This window comes from Sceloporus undulatus, chromosome 3, assembly GCF_019175285.1.
Source record: "Sceloporus undulatus isolate JIND9_A2432 ecotype Alabama chromosome 3, SceUnd_v1.1, whole genome shotgun sequence".
Lineage (NCBI taxonomy): Eukaryota > Metazoa > Chordata > Lepidosauria > Squamata > Phrynosomatidae > Sceloporus > Sceloporus undulatus.
The window spans coordinates 233,919,181-233,946,248 of record NC_056524.1 but is presented as its reverse complement, the minus strand read 5'-3'; the positions used below and the strand labels follow the sequence as shown (position 1 = coordinate 233,946,248).

General features: G+C 38.4%; 1 protein-coding gene across 18 annotated transcripts in view; it reads right to left on the bottom strand.

Moving 5' to 3' along the window:
• Positions 1-1,252: 1,252 nt before the first annotated feature.
• AGFG1 (ArfGAP with FG repeats 1) overlaps positions 1,253-27,068 on the bottom strand; it is a 51,156-nt gene continuing 25,340 nt past the window's right edge. The window contains exons 3-15 of one of the 18 annotated variants that reach the window (XM_042458250.1): positions 23,147-23,262; positions 21,594-21,756; positions 20,367-20,520; positions 16,314-16,433; positions 15,640-15,714; positions 13,825-14,028; positions 9,689-9,782; positions 8,763-8,842; positions 7,153-7,242; positions 6,488-6,535; positions 4,866-5,021; positions 2,904-2,995; positions 1,253-1,963 (exon numbers count right to left, since the gene is read on the bottom strand). In XM_042458250.1, coding sequence (XP_042314184.1) covers positions 1,904-1,963; positions 2,904-2,995; positions 4,866-5,021; positions 6,488-6,535; positions 7,153-7,242; positions 8,763-8,842; positions 9,689-9,782; positions 13,825-14,028; positions 15,640-15,714; positions 16,314-16,433; positions 20,367-20,520; positions 21,594-21,756; positions 23,147-23,262 — 1,452 coding nt within the window. In that variant the 3' untranslated portion in view covers positions 1,253-1,903. Of the gene's footprint in view, positions 1,964-2,903; positions 2,996-4,865; positions 5,022-6,487; positions 6,536-7,152; positions 7,246-8,762; positions 8,843-9,601; positions 9,783-13,824; positions 14,029-15,639; positions 15,715-16,313; positions 16,434-20,366; positions 20,521-21,593; positions 21,757-23,146; positions 23,263-27,068 lie in introns of all 18 variants that reach the window. The other 17 variants (XM_042458242.1, XM_042458249.1, XM_042458240.1 and 14 more) reach the window with 17 other exon arrangements.

Sequence of the window (27,068 nt, the reverse complement as noted above, 5' to 3'; positions counted from 1 at the left end):
CATGATGATGCCCCTTCTGCACTGTGCCGTTTGGGCAATGCGCCACAGTGGTGACATCATGGCATGCACCGTATAAACAGGTGCGCACCAAAATGGCTCCATGGGGGCAGCATCATGGCATCAAGCATGCGGATGCTACGCCGTGACTCTGCCCACGGGCTGGCGCTTTTTGTCTTGGTCACAAGTTCTTCAGGAGAGGCTCACTTGAACACTTGGGAGAGCTGTTTCTCCCAGATTATTGAATGCACTCTCCACAGTTCAGTTCTTACTCTTTCATGTTTTAAGAATGTTGCAAAGATCCTCTTCAAACTGCTCTGATGTTTTTGATGGGGCTTTATTATTTCTTTTACTGTTTTATAGGTTTTTTGTGATCATTTTGTTTATGGTATTTAATGAATTTGGTAGCTAGCTTAAGCACTTTTTTTGAGTGGAAGAAAAAAATTCAATTTAAAAGAAGCTGGCTTTTACATGTGAGGAGTTCTTTATAGACAGAAAGTGTTTAAACTCTATTGGCAACACATTTAGATATATGCTAGAAGATACATTCAGACTTTTTTCACTTCATTCCAGAACCAAGCTTACTGTAAGGTATATTTGGATCCCATTCCTAGTTCACTGCATTTTACAGAAGAAGTGATCAGCCTATTCATGGATTTATATTTGCCACTGAAAATGCTGTTAAGTTCAGAATTTGCATTTCTACTGATAACTGTGTAATAATGTACGAAGTATTAGAGCTACGGACAAAAAACAACAACAAAGGCATGTTGAAACATTCACCCTAAGGTGGGTGAGGAAAACTATTACTGAGATTTGTCTTAGACAGAACTCAGTACAGAAAAATCCTGCTGCAGATAAATAGCACATTATCTATGGAATAGGGAAAAATATTTAGGAAAACTAGTCCCAAAGTGGTGCTGAAGTATTTGTTGGCTGGCAAACTTCAGTAATGCTGCATTTCAACACTGTTTAAATTAACCAGGATGTACAACTGCAGCAAACTGCAGAGTCTTGAATGATATTTACACTAAGAAATAAAAAGAAATACATTATGTACTGTGTGTTTGGAACCAAGCTTGATTCAGTGTTCAAACAATTGATATTTTATTGACTAATTGATAAGAGTGATTTTAGTATATAATAGATGGCAATTAACATAGCTGAAACAACCAAGATGATACTGTATCTATCTTGGGATTGAACCTGAAAGTTTAACAAAATTCATTAGTGCAAATGTTAACCAAGACAGAAAACTTTTTTCTAATGTTTATTATTTTTTTCCACCTGCAAACTGTAGCAAAACATGATCAGCTTTATTATGCAGACAGGTATCCCTCTACATTATAGAGAATTTAGGCATGTATAAATAGAAGAGCTCTTTAGGAAAGGGAAAAAAAACACTTCAAGAAATGAATAAAACCTTCAATTTTGAACTCATAACTCCCAACAGCAATGGTTAAAATAATGTAGGCCATTCATTCCAAGAGATATGACAGCACCTTAAAGTGGCTGATCTATTTCCCTCATTAACATTTTTCACATAACAATGTGCTAAAAGTTACAAATACTGATATGCACAAAGAACTAATTTCTAAGAAAAAATATGTACAGTACGGCAGCATAATGAATGTGGTATCTGCAATAACTTAATATTAGCCAATTTTAATATACATGATACCTTTAACATTCTCCTGCCAATGCACAGATTAAAAGATGTTATCACAGCCCCCTGTTTTGCACATTACCTGGTGTTCCTCGGTTTTAATACACAATGCAGGCTTTTTTTTTTTTCTTGAAAAACTTGTGTTTAAAGCTAAGGTCAGTGAAACAAGACAACAGTGCAAGAGGCGCAGAGATGTTATGTGATCACATAAGAGTTCTTTTGGGTAAAGTGTCTATAAGGCTATAAGAAAGGATTGGTTGATGAACTTCCTGATGGAAATTGCCCTGCTGGTGCACCTGCCTAGTGGAAGAAGAAAAATTTTTTTACCAAAACAATCACATAAAGCCATTATACAGAGCATAATATCTCAACAGACAGAAATCAGTAGAAGCTGAGGTGATACCACTATGTGAGAAATATCAATTTGCAAAACAGAAAGCACCTTTTACATCATATGTTTTTCTTTCTGCTATGCTTCAAAAAGTACTCAATATGATATCTGGATCAAATAGTCTAATGTTCATTTTAAATTAAAGACAGTTTTAATACCCTGTTGATAACTGAGGGATAATCATTAAAATATCATTTCTAGCAACCTCCTGTTCAATGTAGACAAAAGTAAAGAACAACCATCCATAAGAGCAAAATACTTTGTAGCACAAGCTTTTGTAGACTTGGCTTTCTTCCTCAGATGCATGCAATGAACTACTACAATGTCTTTTGCTCAGTTAGTCTCAAAGCTGTTACAAGATCTCTCTGCACATTGGTACTCCAGACTAACACAGTTATGTCTGTGAACTGAACCAACCCATCAAAAACCATCCCTGGGTTCCTACCCCCTGAAGCTGTTTTCTAGGCTGCAACTGCAGGGGAGGGAACTGGAATGGGTGGGAATCAGTTGCTTCCCTGTTCTGTTGATGAAAGGAGATCTGCCAGGAGAAACACTACCATTCTGGATTTGGCCTACAGAAGACAGAACATACAATACCAAGCAAAAGTTCCATAAATCAGGGGAACAAATGGCAGTGAAACTGCAAAGGGAGGAAAAGGTAAACTTTTTAGTATCCCTTTTGGGACCTGACATGACCTCCAATATGCAGAGTGCTGCTTCCAAGAGCACAGTCATTAATCATTTCTCTATTTCTTGCTGAGTAATCTTAGGGATCTAAGTCAGTTCTTTAATAAAGCAACAAAGAACTCTCTAAATTTAAAGACTACCAGGCCATATGGGATCACTTACCATGAAAGGATTACTAGATACTCCAACAGCTGTAACTTGCCCAAAAGGGGTTGCTACTGGTTTTGTCTGTCCAAATGCAGCAAAGCCTGCACCTGTGTAGCAAATTATTTAAATTTATAACTTTAAACAGACAGTAAAGTATTGTATTAGGATTTGTTCCCAAAAATTAATTTCTCCATCAATTAAAGTTTTTATCCCAATCAAAACAATGGAATCAGATCACATAACACTGGTGGCGCAGTGGTTAAATGCCTGTACTGCAGCCATTCACTCAAAACCACAAAGTTGCGAGTTCAAGACCAGCAAAAGGGCCCAAGCTCGACTCAGGCTTGCATCCTTCCGAGGTCACTAAAATGAGTACCCAGACTGTTGGGGGCAAATTAGCTTACTTGCTGTTCACCGCTATGATTTTTGGAATAGCGGTATATAAATAAAACAAATTATTATTATTATTATTATTATTATTATTATTATTATTATTATTATGCCCAGCAAACATCACTTTTTTGATTCACCTTCCAGTTTAGTTTTTTTTCTTGTCCCAACAAAATAATACAGTGGTCCCTTCCCATCTGTGAAGGTTTGTGGACAGTCATGCCCTATATTGTTCAGTGGTGGCAATGCGCATACCCATGTGTCAGCACACCTGTGTGCATATACTGCCACAGAATAATATGTGGCAATCCATGAGCAGTCAAATCCATAAATTTGCCAGCCTGCCAATATGAAGGATCCATGTATAAATAAAAACAAAACTCAGAAATGTCCTGTATACTCAAAGGACTATTAATATAAATCATACCTAGTAAAGTCTAAGAAATGTAAATATTTGATCTTAGTAAAGTTTAAGAAATTAGTAAACCATACGATAAAAATGTATGCAGAAACTAAGTCTTTATTTCATTATTTAGGGCATGTACAGACCAGTACTAAATTCCGCTTTGCGGGCGGTGTGGGACCGTGTCATGTGCATGACACATGCCCCGATGCCGTCCAGAAGCCACCCGCCTGCCCACATGTGGGCTGGCTTCACGGCACTCCAGTGGTATGGTATTTAGATACTTCACACCACCTGAGCACTGCAAAGCCCCAGCAGCAGGGGAAAGGGCATCCTTTTGCTGGCTCCAAAAGGAGTGGTATTTTGCCGCCTCTTTTTGAGCTGGCAAATAGCCAGATTAGGGCTGTGGTGTGCAGTTGCCACAGCCCCAATCTAATGCTCAGAGGGGAGGCATGAAGCCACCCCTTTATGGCCGTCTGTTTCAGCCATACATTTGTAGATTGTTTTCACTTAACTAGATGTATAACTAGATGATAAAATAAGTAGTTTCCGCATAACTTGATATCATGACATTTATTGGTGATTAATGCTATAAATTAATTCAAATAAATTCCTGGTATTTGTCAAGTCAAAATTTACCTAGGATTACCAGGTTTTTCTAAGCCCTATACTGTACTAGGGTTGCCATAATTGTCCCCTAAAACCCTGGACAAAATGTGGAACAAAATCTAGACCAAATTGTAGGACAACTGCAGGACAAAACTCAGCCCAAAATGTAGGACATTTAAGAAAAATGGAGGACCTTAAATGTCCTACATTTTGGGCTGAGTTTTGTCCTGCAGTTGTCCTACAGTTTGGTCTAGAATTTGTTCTACATTTTGTCCCAGGTTTTAGTGGACAATTATGGCAACCCTATTATTACTCATATCAACAGTCTCCTGTGCAACAGCATTTCTGTGTTCCAAGGGAGGGAATGCGGGAATATAAAATATGCAAATAGCTGGACAGGGTGCATTCCCCTTTATCAGTTAAATCCTGAAGCTACAATATAACATTTAACTGATTAATGAATGAAAACATGGGACAGGATAGGCAAACTATCTCAAGATTAAATGACAAGCAGCCAAAATGTGCAACACAGTATTGTACTACCATGAAACAAAATGTAGCATACAAGTATTTACCATTAGGCTGTTGAGTGAATGCAGCCTGAGGAAAAGCTGCCTGGGCTGGGAACGCAGGTTGCTGGAAGTTACCACTAAAGCTAGTAGGAAGACTGTATGAGGCAGTTGTTCCAAATCCTGCAGGCATACTCATGGATCCTGTGCCAAATGTTGCTGCTGGTAAGGGAAATATAATGTTCAATTACTTTGAAATGTGTTCTACTGCTACTGTGAAGTCATACAAGCAGCATTTCCACAGAATCCATTATGAAGAAGCAGCCACATGGCTAGCCTTTAAGCCTTAAATTTCTGGTTATTATAGGAACTTAGCCAAAATGTGTTTAGTCTGCTCCTTTTGCTAAATGTAACATTTGTCAGTATCTCTTCCTAGATATTTTCCACTTTAAGCCCCCGCCAAAACAACAAAAACAAAAACAAAAAACAGTGTATAGATGTCAGAAACAACAGCTAACTAATTTCCAGTGTTTTTCAGCAGACAATAATACAGTGAACTAAGAAGTGGGAAACACAGCTAATTTCAATAGTGCCATGGAAGCATCTGATGTAATAGTTCAAGAGTACTTTCAGAAACAGACAAGAGAGAAAAAATGAGAAAGTGTTTGCATGCCAGTAACTATTACTGACCGCTCCAGGAACAAACTTCCAAGAAATTTTGTCCAATTCACAGCTGCACCCAAGAGCTGGCTATCCAATGGAATTTTAATTTGACAAGTGACTCACAGTTCAGTCATCTAATTTTTTTAAGAAGGGTGCTGTTCAAGAAAAATTGCTAAATTCCCCACCCTGCCTCTCATGGATTCTGGCTGGGCTGGTAAAGAAATATTGTTCCACAGCATCACTGGGTAGGAAGCAGTCCAATAATTAAAACATCTTAAATGTCACATGATGTTACTAGATACATTAATAATCTTTTGACTAGATTGTCCAGAGAATAATTTTACTTAGCTAATTATTTTGTTTGTTTATAGAATATATCCACGCTATGTTTTATAGAACTGGCACTACTTTAATTCTATGTCTCCACATTTCTCAAACAATAATTATGGCTAGCCAGGAAAGACATGGCATAAGAACATGTAAAGGAAATTGTGGAATAAAGAAGCACATATGAATATAGAAATAGACAAGATACAGACAGTGCACCAACAGAACTTACACAAGCTTCTATTAGCAGGGAGGATAGTTGAACACTGAAGCTTGCAAAAATAGCAAATCCAAACACATTGTAAAAGTACACAATGGTTTGGTATCATTAGTTTCACTTGAGCTACTATGAGTGCAAGCTTCAAACCCCATTTTTAAGCATCTACTAACATGACCATGGAGGTACAACATAACATTTTAACTCACAATCTTAAGCATACTTACTTTATAGCAAGTCCAATGGAACTAATGGCATATATTTTCAATACATGTGTTTAGGACTAAGGTGTAAGTTTTAAATTTACACCCAGTAATGTCAACACATATTTGAAGTGAACCACCTTCCATGCCCACTCCATTTCAAAATATGGAAGAAGGATTGAAAAAGTTGTACATGCAAAGGAACCACTAAGTGTCAATAAGCTTTCACAAGCAACATTTTAGCCACATGAAACTTTACATAAAATGTGGCCACCTACCAAAGTGAGCCTGAGGAAACATGTGAGTATGCATTGCTCCTGAGAGGCCTTTTGAGAAGTCACAAAGAGACCAGACAGTGTCAAATGATTTGAACACATTTTCTTAAAGAAATATTTTTGCTTGATAAAATATTCAATATTTAAATACTTTTTTTAAAACCTCATAACACTGTTTGGGAGTTATTTTGCTGATCTGAACAGAAATTGACAGATTAAATTATTTTAACAAAAGTCATATTCATTTGTTTTAATACAGACACTGTAAGTTTTTATTAAGTATAAGGGCTAAAGAAGCATGATAATAAAATACATTAATTTTATTATATATATTGGATGCATTAAAGGATATTCAAATATGATATCATACACAACAGAAGTATTCTGTGAGCATCTAAAGCACAGATATGTTATTGAATAGATTTACCAAAGTAGTAAGCAGAGGATTTGTATATGAATGTGAGCATACTAGTTGTTTTTAATTGCCTGATTCAGCTGGAACAACTAATAATCACAATAAAATAATCACAACAAAATCACAAAAATGTGATTTTATAAGAGCACATTTAGCACGTTGGTCAATTCAGAAATTACCAATCAATAAAAACAGAAGATTAAATCAAGTATAGCTACTAAACATAACTGCATTGTATAGTTTTACCACTCACCTGGTGCTCCTCTGTTATTTGTTTGGAATGGGTTTGTTGAAGGTGCTACTGCTGCTACAGGGGCAGCTACAAATGGATTTGTGGATGGGGCTGCTGAAAAATGAAACATTAACATTATTAAAACACTATACATCTTCAAAAGGTCAATCAAAAGAGCACTATATGACAACCCAGTTGAAAATATGTTTTGCCTGTGCATGCAGACACTTTGTGCAACCCACAATTAAAATGGAAAGTTTTCTAACAGCCAGTTTCCCATTCCATAAGAATTAGAAAAATATGGTTACCAAATTTCAAATGAATCATGATTTGGCTTGTTTGCCTACACCTTAAAGGGAGGAGCAAAGGGACTCTACATGCAGGCAGAAGTTCACATGTATCTCATTTCATTAAGCTTACTTGCTAGAATAAAGAGGAGATCTGCTTGGAATATAAAAGAGTACAATTTGTGTTCAGGAGTAAGGTATAACTATGGCTACCGGTTAAAAAGAGAAACCTCTTTATCCACGGACTGGGGACTGCACACATCCTTCACCAGACCCGAGACAATAGCATGGTCTACCATTGCATCTCCTTATAACCACTCCAAATATTTATTATTACACTAAGCACCTCTCTGCATCATCTAGGATCTGGACAGAATTTGTGCCATGTTTCTATATCCCTGAGCTGTTTAAGGCCCATGAGAGACCTTTTTAAATCTAGAAAGTGCAATCATCCCTCCTTATCTGCTGATTTTTTATCCATGGATTCAAGCATTCACAGTTTGAAAATATTCAAAAAAAAGTAAAATTTCCAAATAGCAAACCTTGATTTTCTATTTTATATATGGGACAACATTTTGCTTTGCCATTATATTTAATGGGACTTAAGCACCCACCGATTTTGTTATCCATGGGGAATCCTGGAATCAAACCCCAGCAGATAACAAGGACCCACTGTACACTGAGGTAGGGGTAGTGTTTTGTCCCAAGAGCGATGCTATGGACTTTGGGTGTAGTAAGGTCTCTGGCTCCTAGGAACACAGCCTGAACAAAAGACTTGTCCACAAATTTCTTAAGTTTTCAAAGCTTTACTGGTTATAACACAAAAACATGAAACTGATCTCCTTTTTCTCAATAGTCCTTCTTAAATACCTTGCTCTTTCTTCTTGGTGGTTTTATCTTTCTTCTTCTGTGGACTTATCTTTGTCAAAGAAAAATACTCTCTCCAGATCTGACTTGGCTGAAATCTTACTACACAACTGAAACTAGCTAGAGGGACAGTATAAGACCCTGGAATTTCCCACAATCCTTGTCTTTCTTAAAGCTGTAGATCTCTATTTTCCCTCCCGAACTGATATACAGAAAGCCTAATATAATCTCACCTAAATATATGTCTCAAGAGCATCAAAGATGCTCTGGAGGCATGACAGGTAGAAACATGACAAATTACTCCCACATGCTTGATGGTCCAGGAGGCTTTTAAATATAATTCTCAATTTGGGGGAAAACAATTGCAGCCCCCAGAACAACTCTGGGGTGTGCATGCAGCTGACACAGGCAATGCTTTCCCCAGCCACTAGATCTTGCAAATACCAGCTAACATGATTTTGAAATGTTTTACAGTACCTCCAAATGGAGCAGGAACACTTGAGGGTGCTGGTTGTGTCTGTGTATTAGCACCTACTGGTACTGTTCCAAAAGCATTACTGAAAATAATTAACATTATTCAACATCAGAACCAGTTATTTGACAATTATAAATCTTCAAATTATTTTACTGGAAAATACAGAAGGATTCTTAACTGGTTTAATTTAACTCCAATATTCTTAAAAGCACATTCTTAAAATATACCTAAATCAGAAACCATCAGTAAGCAAAAGTTTGCCCACATAAGTTTAGATATGGTACAGCAACCTATGCTTCCAGATATTTACATTATATTCAATTTTTTCTAAACTAAATTGTACCTAGCTTTGCAAATATCTCATGAGTAACAGATTTAAGCTAGCTGTGGTATAAGAGTCAATGTAAAATATTAATACAAATAATTTATCAATGAAATAATATAAACATTTATTAGACTGAAACCTTCCATTTGATACATTTTATTCTACCAACCTCTTGTTGACAAAATTTGTGGAAAGTTTTTATCCTACTGTTCTGGTAAACCATACTGTCTTCACATGCACCCTATATGTCCCACTGATGCATGAGGAAAGGTGGTTTTCCATACACTGCTGGAGTACAACTCACATCATCCCTAAACACTGGCCATTTTTGCCAGAGACTATGTGAGCTGAAGTCCAGTCATATTTTGGAAGACCAGTTTTCCAACCACATCATAACTGAATCAACTTTTAAACTGTGATCTTTTGAAAGTTCTGTACTTCTTCAAAAGTGTATCACTTTATTTTGCTGTTTGTAAACACAACTGGTTTACATTAACTTCATTCAAGATGGAGTACCTGCTAACATTACTGGTGGAAGTATATGCATTACTAGAAGTTGCTGTGGAGCTGAACACACTGTCTAATTCTGCTAGAGCTGCATACTTGTCTGAAGATGCACTTGATTGACTTGGGGCCGACACAGTAGGACCTGCTGGTGTTGGATTGGCAGAAAAGCCACTTCCTTGTTCACTACCACCTAGGAAAAAGGACAGTGGATTCAAAGTTCAAACAAGATTCTAAAAAACACATCCTAACAAACTGAGCAAAATGAAATCTTCATGTGCAATCTACTACTGTATAAGAAAAATTCAACCATGTGCTGTTGTTTTCTGAATATTATTTTCTGTCAAACATACACACCCATACTCCCAATAAATGTTATTACCTTCAAGGAACAAGTTGGGGGGGGGATTGCATTTCCAACATTTTATCAAATTGAGTAATTTATTCTCCTTTTCAGAAGTATGAATCCTGTAGAGAGACTCTGGAGTCTAGAGTTTTCTAGTTTCTTTCCTTAATGCCATTGTATTATAACCAGTCCTATAAAACTACAGACATAATGTATCTAGGCGAACAAGGGCATGCAATCCACCTATACCTAAGTGCATCAAGGTGTATAGGTACATTCAATCAAATTCATACCTTCTGTATCCCTTTGAGAGGTAAAATCAAAGTCTGTGGTAGAATGAAGAGATGATGTGAACAAAATGAAGAACTGCTGTATATGAATGACTCATCATATATCAGCAGCCATTTGAAGCAAACCTCACATGGTGAACCACCCAACAAGTGTCTTAAGTGTCTAGAAGGAACAGGCCACTGAGTATTGACAAAACATGGACTAAGATGTTGGCGTTTCAGGGGAAAGTCCCTCTACTGTAATTTATATAGTCTTTGAAGAAATAATTTTCCAGACTATTCTTTCAGGCTACAAGAAGACATATTGCATGCTTAATGTGATTCTGATTATCTATTATTATATAGCTAGAAGTGTAAATGTAACAGCATCTAACCAGGAATATAACTTCAGTATTGAGGATAGCAATCTAAGGTGGGTTACAGACCGCCCGTTTGGGGCGGCCTGCACCCACCCCTTTCCCCGCTGTATCGGGTACTCAGCTGCCAGACCGGCAGCCTTTGAGGCCCCGATCCGCTGCTTTCCAGGCCGCGGGGAAGCGGCAAAAGGCCGCTTCCCCGTGGCCTGGAAAGGGGTGTCCTTTGGGCTTCAAGCCCCAAGGACACCCCGCGGCAGCAAAGAGGAGGAGAAAGGGGCTGCTTGGCCCCTTTTTCCTCTGCGCCGCTGGCGCAGCTGTCTGAAAGCTACGCCAGCGACGCAAACTCCAGAAGGAGCTCCGTTTCAGAGCTCCTTCTTACGCTGGGTAAAGTGCGTTTGGAGGCGGCGCGGTCGTGACGTCGTAATGGCGTTGGCTGTATGGAACAGCCGCCGCCATTTTGTGCGTGCTCCATGCGTGCTAGGGTTGGGAGCATCTGGAAAGGACACTCCTTTCTAACCCTAGCACGCGCGGAGCACACACTTTTAGGCCCATCTGTAATGGGCCTAAATTGCTTAAACCCCAAGCAGATCAACATAATTGTTTTTATGCAGGGTTAAACTTAGCATAACACCATCAAAATCTTTAGTAAGGAGTGCAGTAATAATTATCAGTTTCTGCTTAATAAACTATTTTCTTATTTTAAAAAATATCCCACTGTCATGAGCCTCCACAATCCTTACACTCAGCAGGAGGTAATTTCTAAGAACTATTGCCTGAATACCCAAGATGACAGCAAGATTATTAAATGAGTCTACATTGCTATTTCCCCTATTATTAAAGAGTTTTTCTCTCAACTTAGTTGCAGATGTTAAGTCCTTTTTGATAAGGAAGGATTTTATTGATAAGAGTAAAGATCTTATCCACAAAATTTGGATGCAAGTTTAAGACTGAACATATGCAATTTCTATTTTTAGGTGAATTATTATTTACCAACTATCTCAGTTTCTATACTAATATATGGTAATTTATGCATACTGAAAAGAATGCTACTGGCACTGACCCAAAAGGTACTGTAATATTGCTGATGTAAAAAAGACCCTCAGTTATAAGAAAAAGAACAATGTGTCATACAGAAACTATGGCCCGGTACAGACAGGCCCTGAATGACACCCTCATCACGTGCCAAGGTTGCCTCGGGGCGGAGTGCTGACTAGGGCATTATTGCTGCGCAGTGCCATATAGATGGCGGGCACAGTGATGATGTCGTTGCTGTGCTGCGTCCAAATGGAGCAGTGCAACAGTGATGTGTCTGCGCTGCCACAGGCTGCTTGTGGCGGCGCAAAAAGGAGCCACTTTTTAGCGCTCCTTTTTTGCTGCACAGCAGCGCCACACAATTTGGTTGCTGCAGTGTGGCAACGAAAGGCAGCCTTCAGCCCGCCCTTTCGGACCCATCTGTACTGGGCCTTTGGCTTTATTTTGAATCTCTGCATTCCTAAATCTTCATTTGCTACAGAAAAATATGGCCTGAATTCTACTGACTGTTACAACTACAGTACACCCATTGAATCAATGGGATACCTACAGGTGATGACTCACAATTCAACAATTGGTCCAATAGGACTACAATAACTGAGACTACCAATTAGATTCAGGTCACAATTCTAATTCTAAATCCAAATCCTAATACACTTATGCTTGACCTGAATATAGTTAAATTTTATTATCCTCCCTGTCAGCATTTAAAAATCAGATTACAAATTCCAGCAGACATTCAACACTGGGTATATACTGTTACCTTTCTTTTTATAGTTATGAGTAAAGACTCTTTAGTATTTTAATTCTTAAATATTTGTGCAATGGATATTAAAATTGATTTTAATTTTAACTTATTTTTAAATTGGATTTTAAAATTAAAATTGATTTAATTGCATAATTTATGATTTTTGTGATTTTACTTATTTTGTTGTTTCATTTGCATAATAAACTGTCCAGAGAGCAGAGCTAAATATAAACACCTGAAAAAATATGTAATTGGAGTAACAGAGTTAAGAAACCTGATGATATAGCTGTTATTATTATTAAACAAGGGCTAGGAAAATGTAGGTTCATACTACACTGTCTTGGATTTATTGTTTATTTGTGTATTTGATATATATCCCACCTTTTAACAAGTTTACAAAGCAGGTTAAAATGTTAAATTTACAATAAAATAAATTAAAATAACCTCAAGGCAGCAATGGAAGGAGCTGAGGAAAAGCTTTGTAAATTACCTTGAGCTATTTGAAGGAATTATGGCACTGAAATATAAAGACTTTGAAGATAATCACAAATTCAGCTTATCTGTGACACTATCTCATTCTGCCCTACAGCTGGTCCCTCTGAGAATATCCATTATGAAGAGTGATCCACAAATATAATTTAGAACTGTACATCTTTAACCAATGTGAAGGACAAGCAAATTATTTTTCCCACTGTGCCAGGAACTGGTGCCATATTCATGCCCATTGGCTATAACTGTTTCTTTTCCTTCCTGCAAGCTCTCCAGGGACCAGCAGCAGATGGCCTGGGGACTAGCACCAGTCCATGGACCACCACTTTGAGAAGCACTGAACTAAACATTACACTACATAAAACCAGCTGCTCCTCCACTTATGAACATTACAGACTTAGAATGATAATACTTCACAGAATTTGCTGTCAATTTTATTTCCCTGACTTTTAGAGGGATAGGAGTGCATAAGCCCTTCTGGCTTTTTCAGATTATTTTGTCTTTCTACAGTTTGAGATAGAGACAGTTATATCAGCTCCCAAATCAGTGTCAATGATGAGATAATTCGAATACCTATAAGTGTTTTTTGTGCCATGGATCATAAACACATTGTAAAATACACCAAAATATGTACAAGATAAAATTATCTGGAGAATTAGTCATTCTAAGGCCACTATTTCTAGCATCACCACTATATGTCTCTCATGAAATTAGCTACATTAAAAAGATGTTTCCTTGGAAGCTTCATCCTCAGTAAGATTAAATAATCCACTACACTTTCTGACAAGATTCAATAAAATATACTTGCATCACTGCCAGTGTACCAGATCTGTACACAAAATACCATTGGTATTAGCATTTTATCCAGCAGAAAGCATTAAGTACTTTACTTATATCTATGAGAACATCACAGAACACCACTATTGCCATGGTATATAGTGTAAGAGAACAGGTCAAAGAATAAGAATTAGTACCTTGCCCTGTGCTGAAGATATTATCTAAATTAGCAAGAGCTGCATATTTATCTGCTGACTGGAGATTCGGTTTATTCACTGCAGCTTTACTGGCTGCAGTTGTGTTGCTCTGAGAAGCACTGAAGGCTCCAAAATCAGCACTGGAAGATTTGGGGAAGTTATCAAAGTGTGCAAAGTTAGCATTCACTGATCCAGCGCTCCCACCTGCAAGAAGATAAGTAAACATGATGGATACTTCCATGTTCAATGAATGTTTTTTCAAATGTTACTGGTGACCATGTGTGTGGATATTTTTAAGGGTCACGTATATTAAGAAACTTCCCATATTCTCAAGTACTGATCAGCTAAAATAGATGTATTCTACTTCCCAAATCTGCAGGTCCTAGCTTACTAACATAACAACAGAGCACTACAAGAGTCAGTGTTGCAGCCAAGCAAACATCAGTAATTCACATTATAGGGCATTCCATTTTAAGCCTCCTCCTACTGTAAATTTAAATAGGGATTAAATAGGAATCCCTTTTCTAAAACAATCTTTGCCCATTTCTGATAGCAATGAACTATCTTTAAAGAACATAAGGTTGGGAAGTTAAGTTAAAATTAAGGTTCCTGAGGATTTAGTGTTACTTTTAAACTTTTTTATTCCATGGATTCTTACTGTGTACACATGAAGCATTGAAGAACAGCTTCTTTTCAGTACCTGTGGTAGAGCGGTATTTAATATTTGAAAATTTAAAACACAAAGTTCCAGTCAGTTATAGCTGTGCGTCAGTTAAAGAAAACAATGTGTTCCACTGGTGGAAATTTTAAGATGACCAGCCTCCTTCTTCACAGAACTGGCATTCACCTTCGCCTGACTTGGGACATTTTGTAATGCTTATTTATATGGTTTCTACACAAGACTATGAGACTAAAAATTTCTTGGCTCTAGCACCTAAGCCAGGGGTCGGCAACCTACGGCCTGTGGGCCGCATGCAGCCCGCCAAGGCCTAGGGACCGGCCCCAGCCAGGCCCTGCCACAGATTGCCGCCGGGGCCTTTGGCCTCCGGTACAGGTGCGCAGGGCCTTTGGCCTCTGGTGCAAGCGCGCGGGGCATTTGCGCGCGGGCAAGGGGGACAAGGAGGAGCAAGTGGGGGCAAGGAGGAGCAAGTGGGGGCAAGCGGCGGACAAGGGGGGCAAGGAGGAGCAAGTGGGGGCAAGCGGCGGGCAAGGAGGGCAAGGAGGAGCAAGTGGGGGCAAGCGGTGGGCAAGGGGGGACAATTGTCTATAGAAGCCTCAGAAACATGCATTTATATTAACATTTTTGTAAAATTCAGCAGATTTTTTTTTGCATGTCCTCCATTTTTTTATTAAAAAAGTGTCCTCCGTTTTAAATTTTTGCCCTGCATTTGTCCCGGTTTATTTATTTATTTAATTTTTTTAAAAATTTATTTATTTATTTATCCCCCCCCCCCCAAGTTTTATGAGGGACAGCAACCTGGACCCCGGGTCAAAAAGGTTGCCTACCCCTGACCTAAGCTATTAGATGGACAGGTTTGATACAGATAACCTGGTATTATGAGATTCTCCTAAATGCTGATAATTCAGTTACATTTTTAATTTACTTGCACAATTTGCTTGACTCTCTCTCTCTCTGTGTGTGTGTGTGTGTGTGTGTATAGGAATGACTTTTAATCAGTTACAAACAAATTAATAAATTATGAGCTAATACTTTTAAAGGAGGGGCTAATATAAGAAAACTTGGATATGATAATGGAAACAAAATATGGCATTGTAAATGAAGTGAGCTAAATTTCCCACTTCGGTGGAACTTACTGCGCATAGCCTGGAGAGGAAAAGCGGAAGTAGTAAATTCACCAAAACTGCAGCTAGATGAAAGCGTTCTGAACGCTGGACAGCCAGAAATTGTGTGAGGGGTTAAAGTTAACAAAAGGGAAAAACGAAATTTTAAAAGGAAGCCTTAAGACAACACACTTAAAAAAGGAAAAGGGAAAAAGAAAATAAGTCAGCCATAGATCAAGACAAGCAGCCTGTCATTCCAAGCAAACATTATTACAACATAACCAAATGAAAGAGCAAAGCAATAACCCTTACACATGAGATTTCTTTTACTTCTAAAATATTCCTGCTGGGTTAAGTAAATTTATTCTGTAATTGAAATGCATTTACTGTTATTTTAGAAGATGAAAAATAGTCTCCTTTTAACATAGATATGATCCAATATGCAACAGTGCCAACAAATATGACACAAATTATTTCATGTGTAGGGAGAATTAAGAAGATACAGTGCAAAACATTCATGCGAGAAAAAAACAACCCACACCAAATATAGCAAAGAAAAAGAAGCATTCATTTCAGGTTTCCCCAGAGCTTCAGAATGTGTGTGTATGTCACAAAAAGTAGATGCAGAAAGGAGTTAAGATATAGTCTAAGCTATGCATCCAGATTAACTGATATCAGAAAAGCTAACAATGTTAGAGCATTTCTACCTGTATTTTGGTGCTGAAAAGCAGACTGACTTGCTGTGGGGAAACCACCAAAATTACTCGAACCACTAGACTGTCCAAATGCATCAAAGTTTGCAAAACCTGCATTTGCAGAGTTCTGCGCTGTAAATTGCAAATGAACAAAATATGTTAATGGTATGAAAACAAAAGCAGATCATAAACGGAAATCAGATTATGGCAGCTTTGAGGGTAGCTTTACCTCAAATATGCCACTGACATAAATTGTCTATCATGAAATTATAGAATATGGGGCAAAAGTTCTCTTAAACATAGCCTCCAATCCTACCTGTCCTTTATGGGGAATATCACTTATTTCAATAGTATATACATATGCTGAAGTCTGTCTTTCTCAAATGATCACAGTACATCCAAATATTTTTCTTTAGCTAAAAACTCATAAGGAAGATGCTAATCTTTTCCTGAAAGCAACCCCCTCCCCAACATTAAGAAAAACTAAATATGGCAAATTTTAGTTCACAAAACTAGCTTAAAGTGTCTTCTATGCCCTGGAAATCTAGAATATCAACAAAATGTTTTGTTCTACTTACTAAACTGCTGGTCACTGTCAGGGAGCAATAAACCACCACAGATTTATGTTTATTGCTACTATGTCCTTAGTGTAAGACTCATTTTTTCAATGACAAGTAATTTTTCAATTTTAAAGCATTTTGGTCAAAGTCCACAGCAGCCTGCAAGTTCTGCGTTGTGCTTCTTAAACAGCAATGCCCACATACATGGCAAGCAGTTTTTGAAACCAAGGAATTGCACAATACATCAGGAAAAGTCAATAACACTACTAAGCATACACACACTTGTGAGCTCACCTAAGGTAGCTCTCTTGATCTTGGCCTTTAAGAAGGCTCTCTGTCATACAAAAGGGACAACACAGCCAACAAAAAATTTAAGCAACTAATCCATAAAAGGGCAATTAATACCTGAAATATTCTGCCAAAATCAAAAGAGAATCTTTACGATTTTAGCTGATTTACATGGTTGCAAATTTTAAAAGGCAGATAGCAAGCCACAAACAACTACAGAGAGTTTGATTATGGAACATATACAAAGCTCAAACATGTATTCTGGATTAAGATACCTCAGAATCACTTTCCTGTCACTGCTGCATTGTGACTACCAGATCACATCTGCACATTCTACTACATAAGTCACATTTCATAGAATTCCCAACAGGACCCAAATTTAGCAAGTCTGTACCTTTTTCTGGCATCCTAGTATCCAGCCTCTTCTCCAGACTTTCATCTTTCTACAGCTATCCTTTCCATCCAACTACAGCACTAACTTCACCTTTCACTTTCTTTTTATCAATGCCTGATTTTCATCAATGTCACCATCTATTATTTCCATTCATATCTTCTTTCTTGCCAGTGCTTTTCTCCTACTCCTTGCTCTAACTTCTGGATGCCTACAGCATCTGATATTTGTTGGTGGTTTCTCATCCAAGTACTAACCCAGGCTGTCCCTGCTATGGTGCCTTTAGGGTATTTAGGCCCTACATATGTATTATATTCCTTGTATAAAATTTTCATCTTAAGACCTTATAATGAATCGGGAATGTTTTTTTTAATAAAAGCATCTAACAGATAGTATACAAACAATACTAATACACAAAACTACTGGGGACTGCCATCCCTCTCCCTCTACAATACATTATGATGCAAAACCACGCCAAGCAAGGCTTTATGGAGGAGCAGGGACATGGCAGGCTAAAGGAGAGATGATGGTAATCACATTGTTAAAAAGAAAAAATATATGTCTCAGGAATTTGTCACAAAAAGCATCCACCCTTGAAAATATTCACCTTTTTTCCTTTGATGAAATCATCACAGATGATACCCCTCTTCTACTGCATGTGATGGAACAATGGAAATTGGGAAATCATTTTCCATTACCATTGGTTTAAATGGGTACAAAGGCCTAAAGGTAAGTTTTACTTCTAATTTAGACTGGGGTTGGGGTGGGGGGCATTCTCTCTTCTGAAGGTAAATTTCCTTCATGGATAATCAGTCAGAGGCTGCATTCCAGCAGAGGACAGGATAAAACCCATGGCTTTCTGACCAAAAGTATTATTGTTGCTAGTACCATTTCTCATTCTAACATTTATTCAGTGTCACCTTCTTTCCCATCAGGCGGCCCTGAAAAAGATAGATGATTCTTACCAGAGGTAATGATTGCCAACAGAGGGCTTCTGAAATTAGGCCAATTCTCCAAAAATACATTTTATCCACTTTTAACCTACAGAATCAACTCACAAACTAAGGATATTTTATGATTATTTATTAATTGTACTTATATCGCACTTTCCCCCCAAAATGGGATACAGACTATATGACTATCCAGAGTATCCAGGCAAAATTAAAGTTCTTCAAGATAAGAATGCAGAAATATTAAATTGATTCTGCATCAATCAAATGCATTATGACACATCTCAACTAGGTTATTGCAGCACACTCAACATAGGTTGCCTTTGAAATATCTTCAGAAATTACAGCTGTTCCAGATTGCAAAAGCAAGAATACTGGTGAATGCTTACTATGCTTCTCTTACATCTATCAGATACCTATTTGTTTCTGAGCATAATTTAAAGTGCTAATTATGATCTTTAAAGCCTTAAATGGCTTTGGCCCAGGATATGTGAATGACCCTGTCCTTCCATACCAGTCAGCCTAGGTCCTTATATATCTGATGGAAGATATCTGATATCTTTGTATCCAATCTATGATAAAAGGACAAGTGGTGAGAATAAGAGAAAGGACCAGGGCCAACAAAAATTATGGAATTCTTTGCTTCAGCAGGCTAAATTGGCATCCTCTCCAGAAGCATTTGTCCATATGGCAAATACCTTGCTACACAGGTAGTTCTTCCTTTAGACAACTAACCTTTATAGTACTTTTAAAAAAATTACATCTCCGTTTTTCAATTTTACCATATTATATATAATTCTATTGTTGTGTTTTAACTGTTATTAGTCTCTCTGAGTGGTGTGAAAACAATATACGGGTAGGACAGAAGCTTCTGTATAAATAAACTACAACTATCTTTGGTGGGATATAGACCGCCCTTTTGGGGCGGCCTGCACCCACCCCTTTCCCTGACAGATCAGGGCCTCAACGGCCACAGCAGCATCCCCGGAGGCCCTGATCCACTGCTTTTCCAGGACTCGGGGAAGTGGCAAAACCCAAGGCCTGGAAAGGGATGTCCACAACAGTGGCGGGGAGAGAGAGAAAGAGGCCACTTGGCCCCTTTCTCTTCCGTATCACTGGTGTGGCCGTTTAAAGGCTGCACCAGCGATACGCACAGCAAAAGGAGCTCTGCTTTGAAGCTCCTTTTGGTGCTGCTGAAAGGGCGCCACAAGCACCCTGCAGTGGCGTGCGCATGTCACGCCCGTGATGCACTGTTTGGCTGCAGCGCGGCCGTGACGTCGTAATGGCAGTGCCCATGTGGACAGGGTACCGCCATATTGATGCCATGGTTACGTGCTAGGGTTATGAGGCATCTGTAAAGGACTCCCCGAGGCAACCTTAGCACGTATCCAGGCCAGCACAAAGCACCGGTCTGGATACCGCCTTTGTCATGTAAAGCAGTGGGCTCCAAACCATGTGGGATTTCTCACTGCTGTTTTTTAAATGTTAGTTCAGCCACATGCTTGGCCAACATTAACTGTACTCCACAATAATCTCTATAAATAACAACTACATCTTCTTTCCTTTAACTCTGTCAAATCTTACTAATTATTTTAGAACTAAGAGGGACAAAATCACTCCAGTCTACTTTTTCACAGACCAAATTTCCTGCTTTCTTTACATACTCTGATAAATTCATATTGTTACTTGTTCTATAATGACTAACTCCAAAATGATAATGCTATAATCTAACAATTCTTATTGAAACAAATTACTTAAACAAACTACTATATTTTCAACCCAGAGGTATTCTATTTATATTCCAAAATGCTGGATTTCAGGGGGTTTTATCAGTAAGAGAACAGAATATTGTTCAGAACAGAACAAATATTGTTACCTGTATGACTATTGAAATGTGCAAAATTAGCAAAATTTGCTGTAGCCGTGGAATGAGGAGCAGGAGCAGCAAATATGTCTGAACCAAGGTCACTGAGAAGATCAAACTGTTTCTTTTCTTGGGACTGTCCTTGAGACCGAATTACAACAGGAGACTGTAAACAAGAAGTTATAGTTGTCTAAACAAGCATGAATACAAACCAATCCAGTTTTTCTTCTAACGTGGAGGGACACACCACTTTTATAAACCAAAGTACTTTTCACCCAGATTGTACTGTGTAATAAATTAAGGGATTTGTGACAACAGTAGCATTAACAATGTCCCTCACTTACTAATTTGATGTGTATAACATTCAATCATTTTTTTTCAGAAAAGACATTGTTACAGTCAACTTTTGTGCATTGTAGATTTAACCAAGAAAAATTTTCAATCAGGAAGGTTCCTAAATACAGACATACCTCTGTGAACATGTTAGGCAGATTAAAAATTAGGAACTTGAACTTGGAAACATACCAGAATTCAAAAAACATAATGCTGAGAGTCTACAGACAAGTTGTACAACTGAGCTGAGTCACATATAGGTAGAAAACACAACATCTTAAGGGCAGATGTACCGTATATACTTGACTATAAATTGAGAAATTTGTGCCCCAAGAAACCTGAGTCAATTTATACACAGGTCAATACAGGGCTGGGCTGAGGAGGAGTGTGGGGAAGAGCAGGCACTTATCCCTCAAGCCTTCTTTTCCAGCCTGACTGTCTTCCTAAGTTTTATCTTTGACATCCACGGGTCATGTCAAAATCCATAATTTTGGCCCCAAAACCTGACCTCAACTTATACATGAGGTTGACATACTCAAGTATATACGGTAGTTCAGGAAATGAGGGGATAATGAAAGTATGAGTGGCTATGGAAAAGCTACACTGTAGTTAAGGATTTATGCGGTAGACAGAAAAGACAGGAGTGCTTAGCAGGCAGTTAGGATGACTGAAATTAACTGTAAATGGAAGGAGCAAGACAGATCAGGGAAGAACAGAACAAAATGAAATTAAAGGAAAGTCTGAAATTGGCATGGAGCTGAAGAAAAGGCTGGTCAATGAGGAAGTGGAAATGTGACCTACATCTCAGAGGCTGAGAGACAGAACACACTGTGAGCTGAAAACCACCACTAGATATGTTTAACATGTCAAATTCACATTAAGTAGGATTGTTGCCATATTACTCACTTGGGTAGGTGTGCCTTTGTTTAAGTGCAACGCTGGTGCAGACTCTCCCAGGAGAGATTTAAGTGGCTTGACTTCAGGTGTACTGCTTGTACTACTGGCAGAGGACCCAGATATCGATGCATGGACAGATGCCACAACTTTTGCTTGTTCTGGTGGAACATACCTAATGCAAATATATGCACTGCATATTTAACAGACTGTATTTCCAAAATCTATTGTTAGCAAATGATAACTATTCCAAACATTATATTGTTGGCAGCTTCCAATAACCACTAAAATCCAAATGCTGTTTCTGCTAACCTTCACCTCTGAACAATATTATGACAAGAGGCACCAAAGTCCAAAGTCTTCAACAGTTATGTTCAAGACTAGTCCACTGTAATAAAACTCCAAACAGGTTACTACAGTTGCCAAGTATGCAATTTGTTATAAATCATTTGAAAACCTGCACCAATCCTGGTTTTAGGGTATCAGGTAAACAGTAAATGGAAGCAAGATCAGTTGTGTTCAGTATGTTTACAACTCTGAAATGCTACACTCGTCCCTTGGTACCCATGTACCCATGTAATCCATGCCGGCTGCATGAAAACTCAGGGCGAATACAGACTGACACTTTATGCCAGTCTGTACATGGACTAGGCCAAGATAAGGGTTTACACACTCAGAAACCCTAGTCTGCCGCCCGGGCACCATCCTGGTGTGCGTCCACTCAAACAGTGCAAAGCATGACAACGTTCATTGTGCGCAGCATCCAAACGGAGTTGCGCCCATTCTAGGGCACAAATAGGAGCTGCATTTTGCGGCTTCTATTTGCACCAGGTCGGGGGCGTAGTGTGTGGCTGTCATGCCCCCAACACAGTGTTTCCAGGGGCAGCACAGAGCTGCACCTGAATGGGCTATTTGTACGACCCCTCACTTTACCAGAAGCATTCGGGGGGCCAGCATGCTCACAGCCTGGCCCGCCCACTCTGTTGCAGCCAATGAGTGCACAATACGTCAATTGGCTATGGCAGAGGGGGTGGGGCATGTACACACCGGGTCCCGAGTGCTGCTGGGAAAGCGAGTCCTCATGTGGCCAGTGTGGATTACAGGCCCCAGCAGCCTTGGCACCAGGGAGAAGGAGGGAGGGAAAAGGGAGGTAAGAAAGGAGAGAAAGAAGGGAGGGAGGAGTCCCACTGTACCCAATGGTGGCCCACCATTGGGGACAATGGGACTTGAATATTTGCAAAATTTTGGATTGATGGGGGGGTAGGAACATATCCCGCGCGAATCCAGAGGGACATGTTTATGTCAGTGGTTAATTACACTTGCTCCAAGGTGATCAAACAGAACACATTTGAAAAAGGTTACAAAAGTGGATGGTTCTGAGACAAAATTTTAAGGTATATATTTAACAGCATACTAAATTAAAATCATAAAAGAATTCTACAGGAACTTTTCTATTTCATTAGAAGCATCCCTATGGATTTCTCCATCAAATTCTCTCTCATATCAATATCAATTTCACAGAGGAAAAACCATGGTATATTGCACAAAATAAGATATGTACTAACCATCTTTTCTTTTCATATTTTTCTTGTAGAAATTCCTTGACCTTTTGAGGATCCCTGAAGTCTGGAATTGCTGATGATCTATCATCAAATAAGCCTAGCCAAATTTGTTTACATACCTTTTGAAGGAAAAACAACTCACTATTAGGTTAAACAGATTTCAACCCGATAATATAAACAGCTCATCCCCCTCCTAAACAAAAACAAAAACAAAACCTTTGACTGACATTCAGTTGCCAGGGCTTCCCTGCAAGGCTATGTATTTTCTCAACAGCAACAACTATTTCTACCAAGACAGTTACATTAGTTGGATTTGAGAATGTGCTAATATTGCTCATCAATACCTCTGGTCAATCTTCTGTGTCTTGACAGCAGAGGTTTGAATAACTGTTTGAGACTACTACACCAGACCAGTTTCTTTACAGTTTATATAATTTTAATTAATATTTCAATGCTAAAAAGGTCCCCCAAAGACATTTAAAGCATATATATGGGAAGATCACCAGATTTTTTTTCTTTTATTTCAAATGCTGAAATAAAGATCTGTTAAAGTGAGTTTAATCTGTTACTTATTATCCAAGACCGCATTAAAAACTTCTATATGAACACAAATGCTAGGAGGACGATATATTCTAACTCAATACAGAGGGGCTAAATCTAATGTTTACTCTCAGCCACAATAGGCCCACTAAATCAATGGAAATTAAGTTTATTTAATAATCCTCATAAATCATACCATGCATTCTACTGTACTTGAGACTAACAACTGGATTTAGACCAGATTCTTTATTGCAAAAAGGTATCATAAACAACAGTTTTTCAAACTGATCATGACTTTGCAGAACACATAAAATATGTTTACTAAACTAGCCTTAACAGCTGGAAGCAACAGAAAGGATCCAGTTCAACTACAAAGAGGAAGTCTATGCCTGTTGTATTTCTGTTCCCAAGTTGAAGCCCAACATTATGTCTTTAAAAATAATTCCTAATTATATTTTGATCTGCCTGTTCACTCCCTCATAATTGTTTGTTTTCACAGGACACAAGTATCAAACATATACCTTGTTACCCTAAATATATAGTTCAAAATAAATCCCCATCACATTTTTTGATCCACTTAATTGTATGGGCTAATATTTTTAGATTTCTAGTTATACCCCCCTCCCCGTTTTTGGCATGTTATGCAATTTTAATGAGGAGTCAAATGCTTTTTTAAATTTTGTAATGTGAACAACAGAACTAGGATTGAGAAACTGAGTACCAATTTATCAAAGTTCTCATTCTTCACTAGTCTTGCCTATAGAAAAGTAAGATCTGGATGCTGAATATTAACATTTAACCCCAATGCCCAACTTGTTATCTGAACAGTCAAGCTGCCACTTTTATTTTTTAAAAAAGCATTTCAAAAGCCAGTGAGAGAACAGTCTCATCTCATTAACAAAATAATAACATAGATAGTAAATGGGTTTAAGTTAGTGAAACAAAATGAAGCTTATAATTTACCCTTATTTATTTTTAAAATAAATCTTTTCTAAGTACTGCCTTCATTTTTGCCATCACAGTAAAGGTACTGTTTGAAGCTCTTTATGTATATGCCAGATTCACTGAAGTGAGTACATGTACAGCATACTGACTTCACCCACAGCTCTACCTCTGCATATGCTTTCATTTTAAGGCCTTGTATGGTTTCCTCTCCAGTAAACATCAAAAACTACTGCTACCACAATAACTTGCATGTACATTGAATTTACAGTAGTGTTTTTATTATGGCACAAGGTAGACTTTTGGCATGATTTACACATTTATTCTTTCTTTACATCTGACCTCTGGGGATAAATAAATAAGAGCATTTGGGAGCACTCTAATGAGGAGGGGGGGTTAGAGCAGATATGTGCTGTGGAACTAAGGAAAACCAACAGTGGTAGAAAATCAGGCTGTTGGTACATCTAATGCAGGGGTAGGCAACCTTTTTGAGCCGGGGGCCGGGTTGCTGTCCCTCAGACAACTGGGGGGCCGAAGCCAATAAATAAATAAGTAAATAATTTTAAAAATAAATAAATAAACCGGGACAAATGTAGGACAAAATTTTCAAATGGTAGACTTTTTTTAAAAAGTGGAGGACACGCGAAAAAATGTGCTGATTTTTAAAAAAATATTAATATAAATGCATGTTTCTGAGGCTTCTATAGACAATTGCCCCTGTGCGCGAGAGGCCAAAGGCCCCGGCGGCAATTGGTGGCAGGACCGGGCTGGGGCCGGTCCCAAGGTCTCGCCGGGCCGCTGGTTGCCTACCCCTGATCTAATGTGAAATCACAGTTACTGGCTATAACTTTACAAACACGTAGAGTAAGGAGGCAGACCTCATCATGCCTGAAGAAGGCAGTTGTAAGACCATTGCTGAAAAAGCCCTGTATTGATCCCACCATATTGGATAACTACTGGTCATTTTCTAGCATTCCATTTCTGAGCAAGGCACTGGACATGGAGTAACCTCCAATCTCCAGGGATTCCTGGATGAGGCTATTTAGATAAATTTGATTCTTTTTCAGGCCTGGCTAAAGGACACTTTTTAGGGTCCCCTCAGAACTCAGTTCATCACCTCCCCCATGTTAAATATGCTGTTTAACATATGGTGAGTCTGCGCCATACATGGGCTTCACTTAAGTGGCTTTCAACATTATTTTCAATGGGACATGAACATACGCAATTTCCCCCTTACGTGGGGTGTGTGTGTATGTCCAGAACAGATCCCCTGTGTAAGGGAAGGAAGGACTGTACATGAAACTACGAGAGGTATTCTGGTGGTATGGAGTCTGGTGTCACTGGAATGCAGGTGACACTCAATTCTATTACTCCTTTCCATCCCAACCAAAGGAAGCTGTTCTACTTCTAGCCCAGTGACTGTCATCAGTAATGGACTAGATGAGAGCAAACAAACTGAAACTTTATCCAGAGAAGATAGATGTTTCTGATCAGTCAAAAACAGGGAACAGGGTTTCAGCCTGTGCTGGATGGATTTACACTCTTTTTGAAGGCATGAGTTTACAGGCTGAGAGTATACCTGAACTAGAACCTCAGGTTTCTGCAGTGATCAGGAGTGCATTTCCACAATTAAGGCTTGTGTGTCAGCTTTACCTGTTCTTTGAGTTGTCAGATCAGGCTACATTGTCATACGTCTTAGTTGTATTCCATTTGAAAGATCATCTAATGGGTTTCTATGGCTGAGCAGGGATTCAAATCCTGATCTCCAGAATCATAGTCCTACACTCAGACCACTTTATCATGTTGGCTCCACACTATAATTCTATTTACAGTTTAATTATAATTTAACTTTTGTATGTTTTAATGATATAGGATTAACTGTGTACCCGATTTAACTTTATAAATCATCCTGAATCCCAGCGCTGGGGAAAAGGTGGAATATGCATACATACATACATACATACATACAAAAAGGAAGGGATTTTGCTCACAATTATTGTTGTCATTCAGCAATGAAGAAAACAAAAATTCCCCAGGGCTCATACTGACTAATGTAAACTAGGAAGATGACCAAGAACAGTTGGTGTCATGAGCAGGGGCAGGCACAGAACTATGATTCAGTGTTTATTTTCTATGGTTCTGTCTCAGAATCCAAAAGAAGAAACTTTAGTAAATTTTTAACCTTAAGAAAGGTCTCTTTAGCCCATTCTGTATATGGAAAAATTGAGGTAACTGTTGAATCTTTAAAAGTGTCATAAATCCTAACATAGAGTAAACTAAGGAAGTTAAGTAAATTACGTTTTTAATTTTACCAAAAAAGAATGCCTTGATTTATTTATCGCACTACACTCTTAAAAGCGTTGCTATTCCACTTTAACTGCTCTGATTGCCTCCTGTTGCATTTTGTAGTTTGTAGTTCAGTGAGACCTAAGGGCTCTCTGGC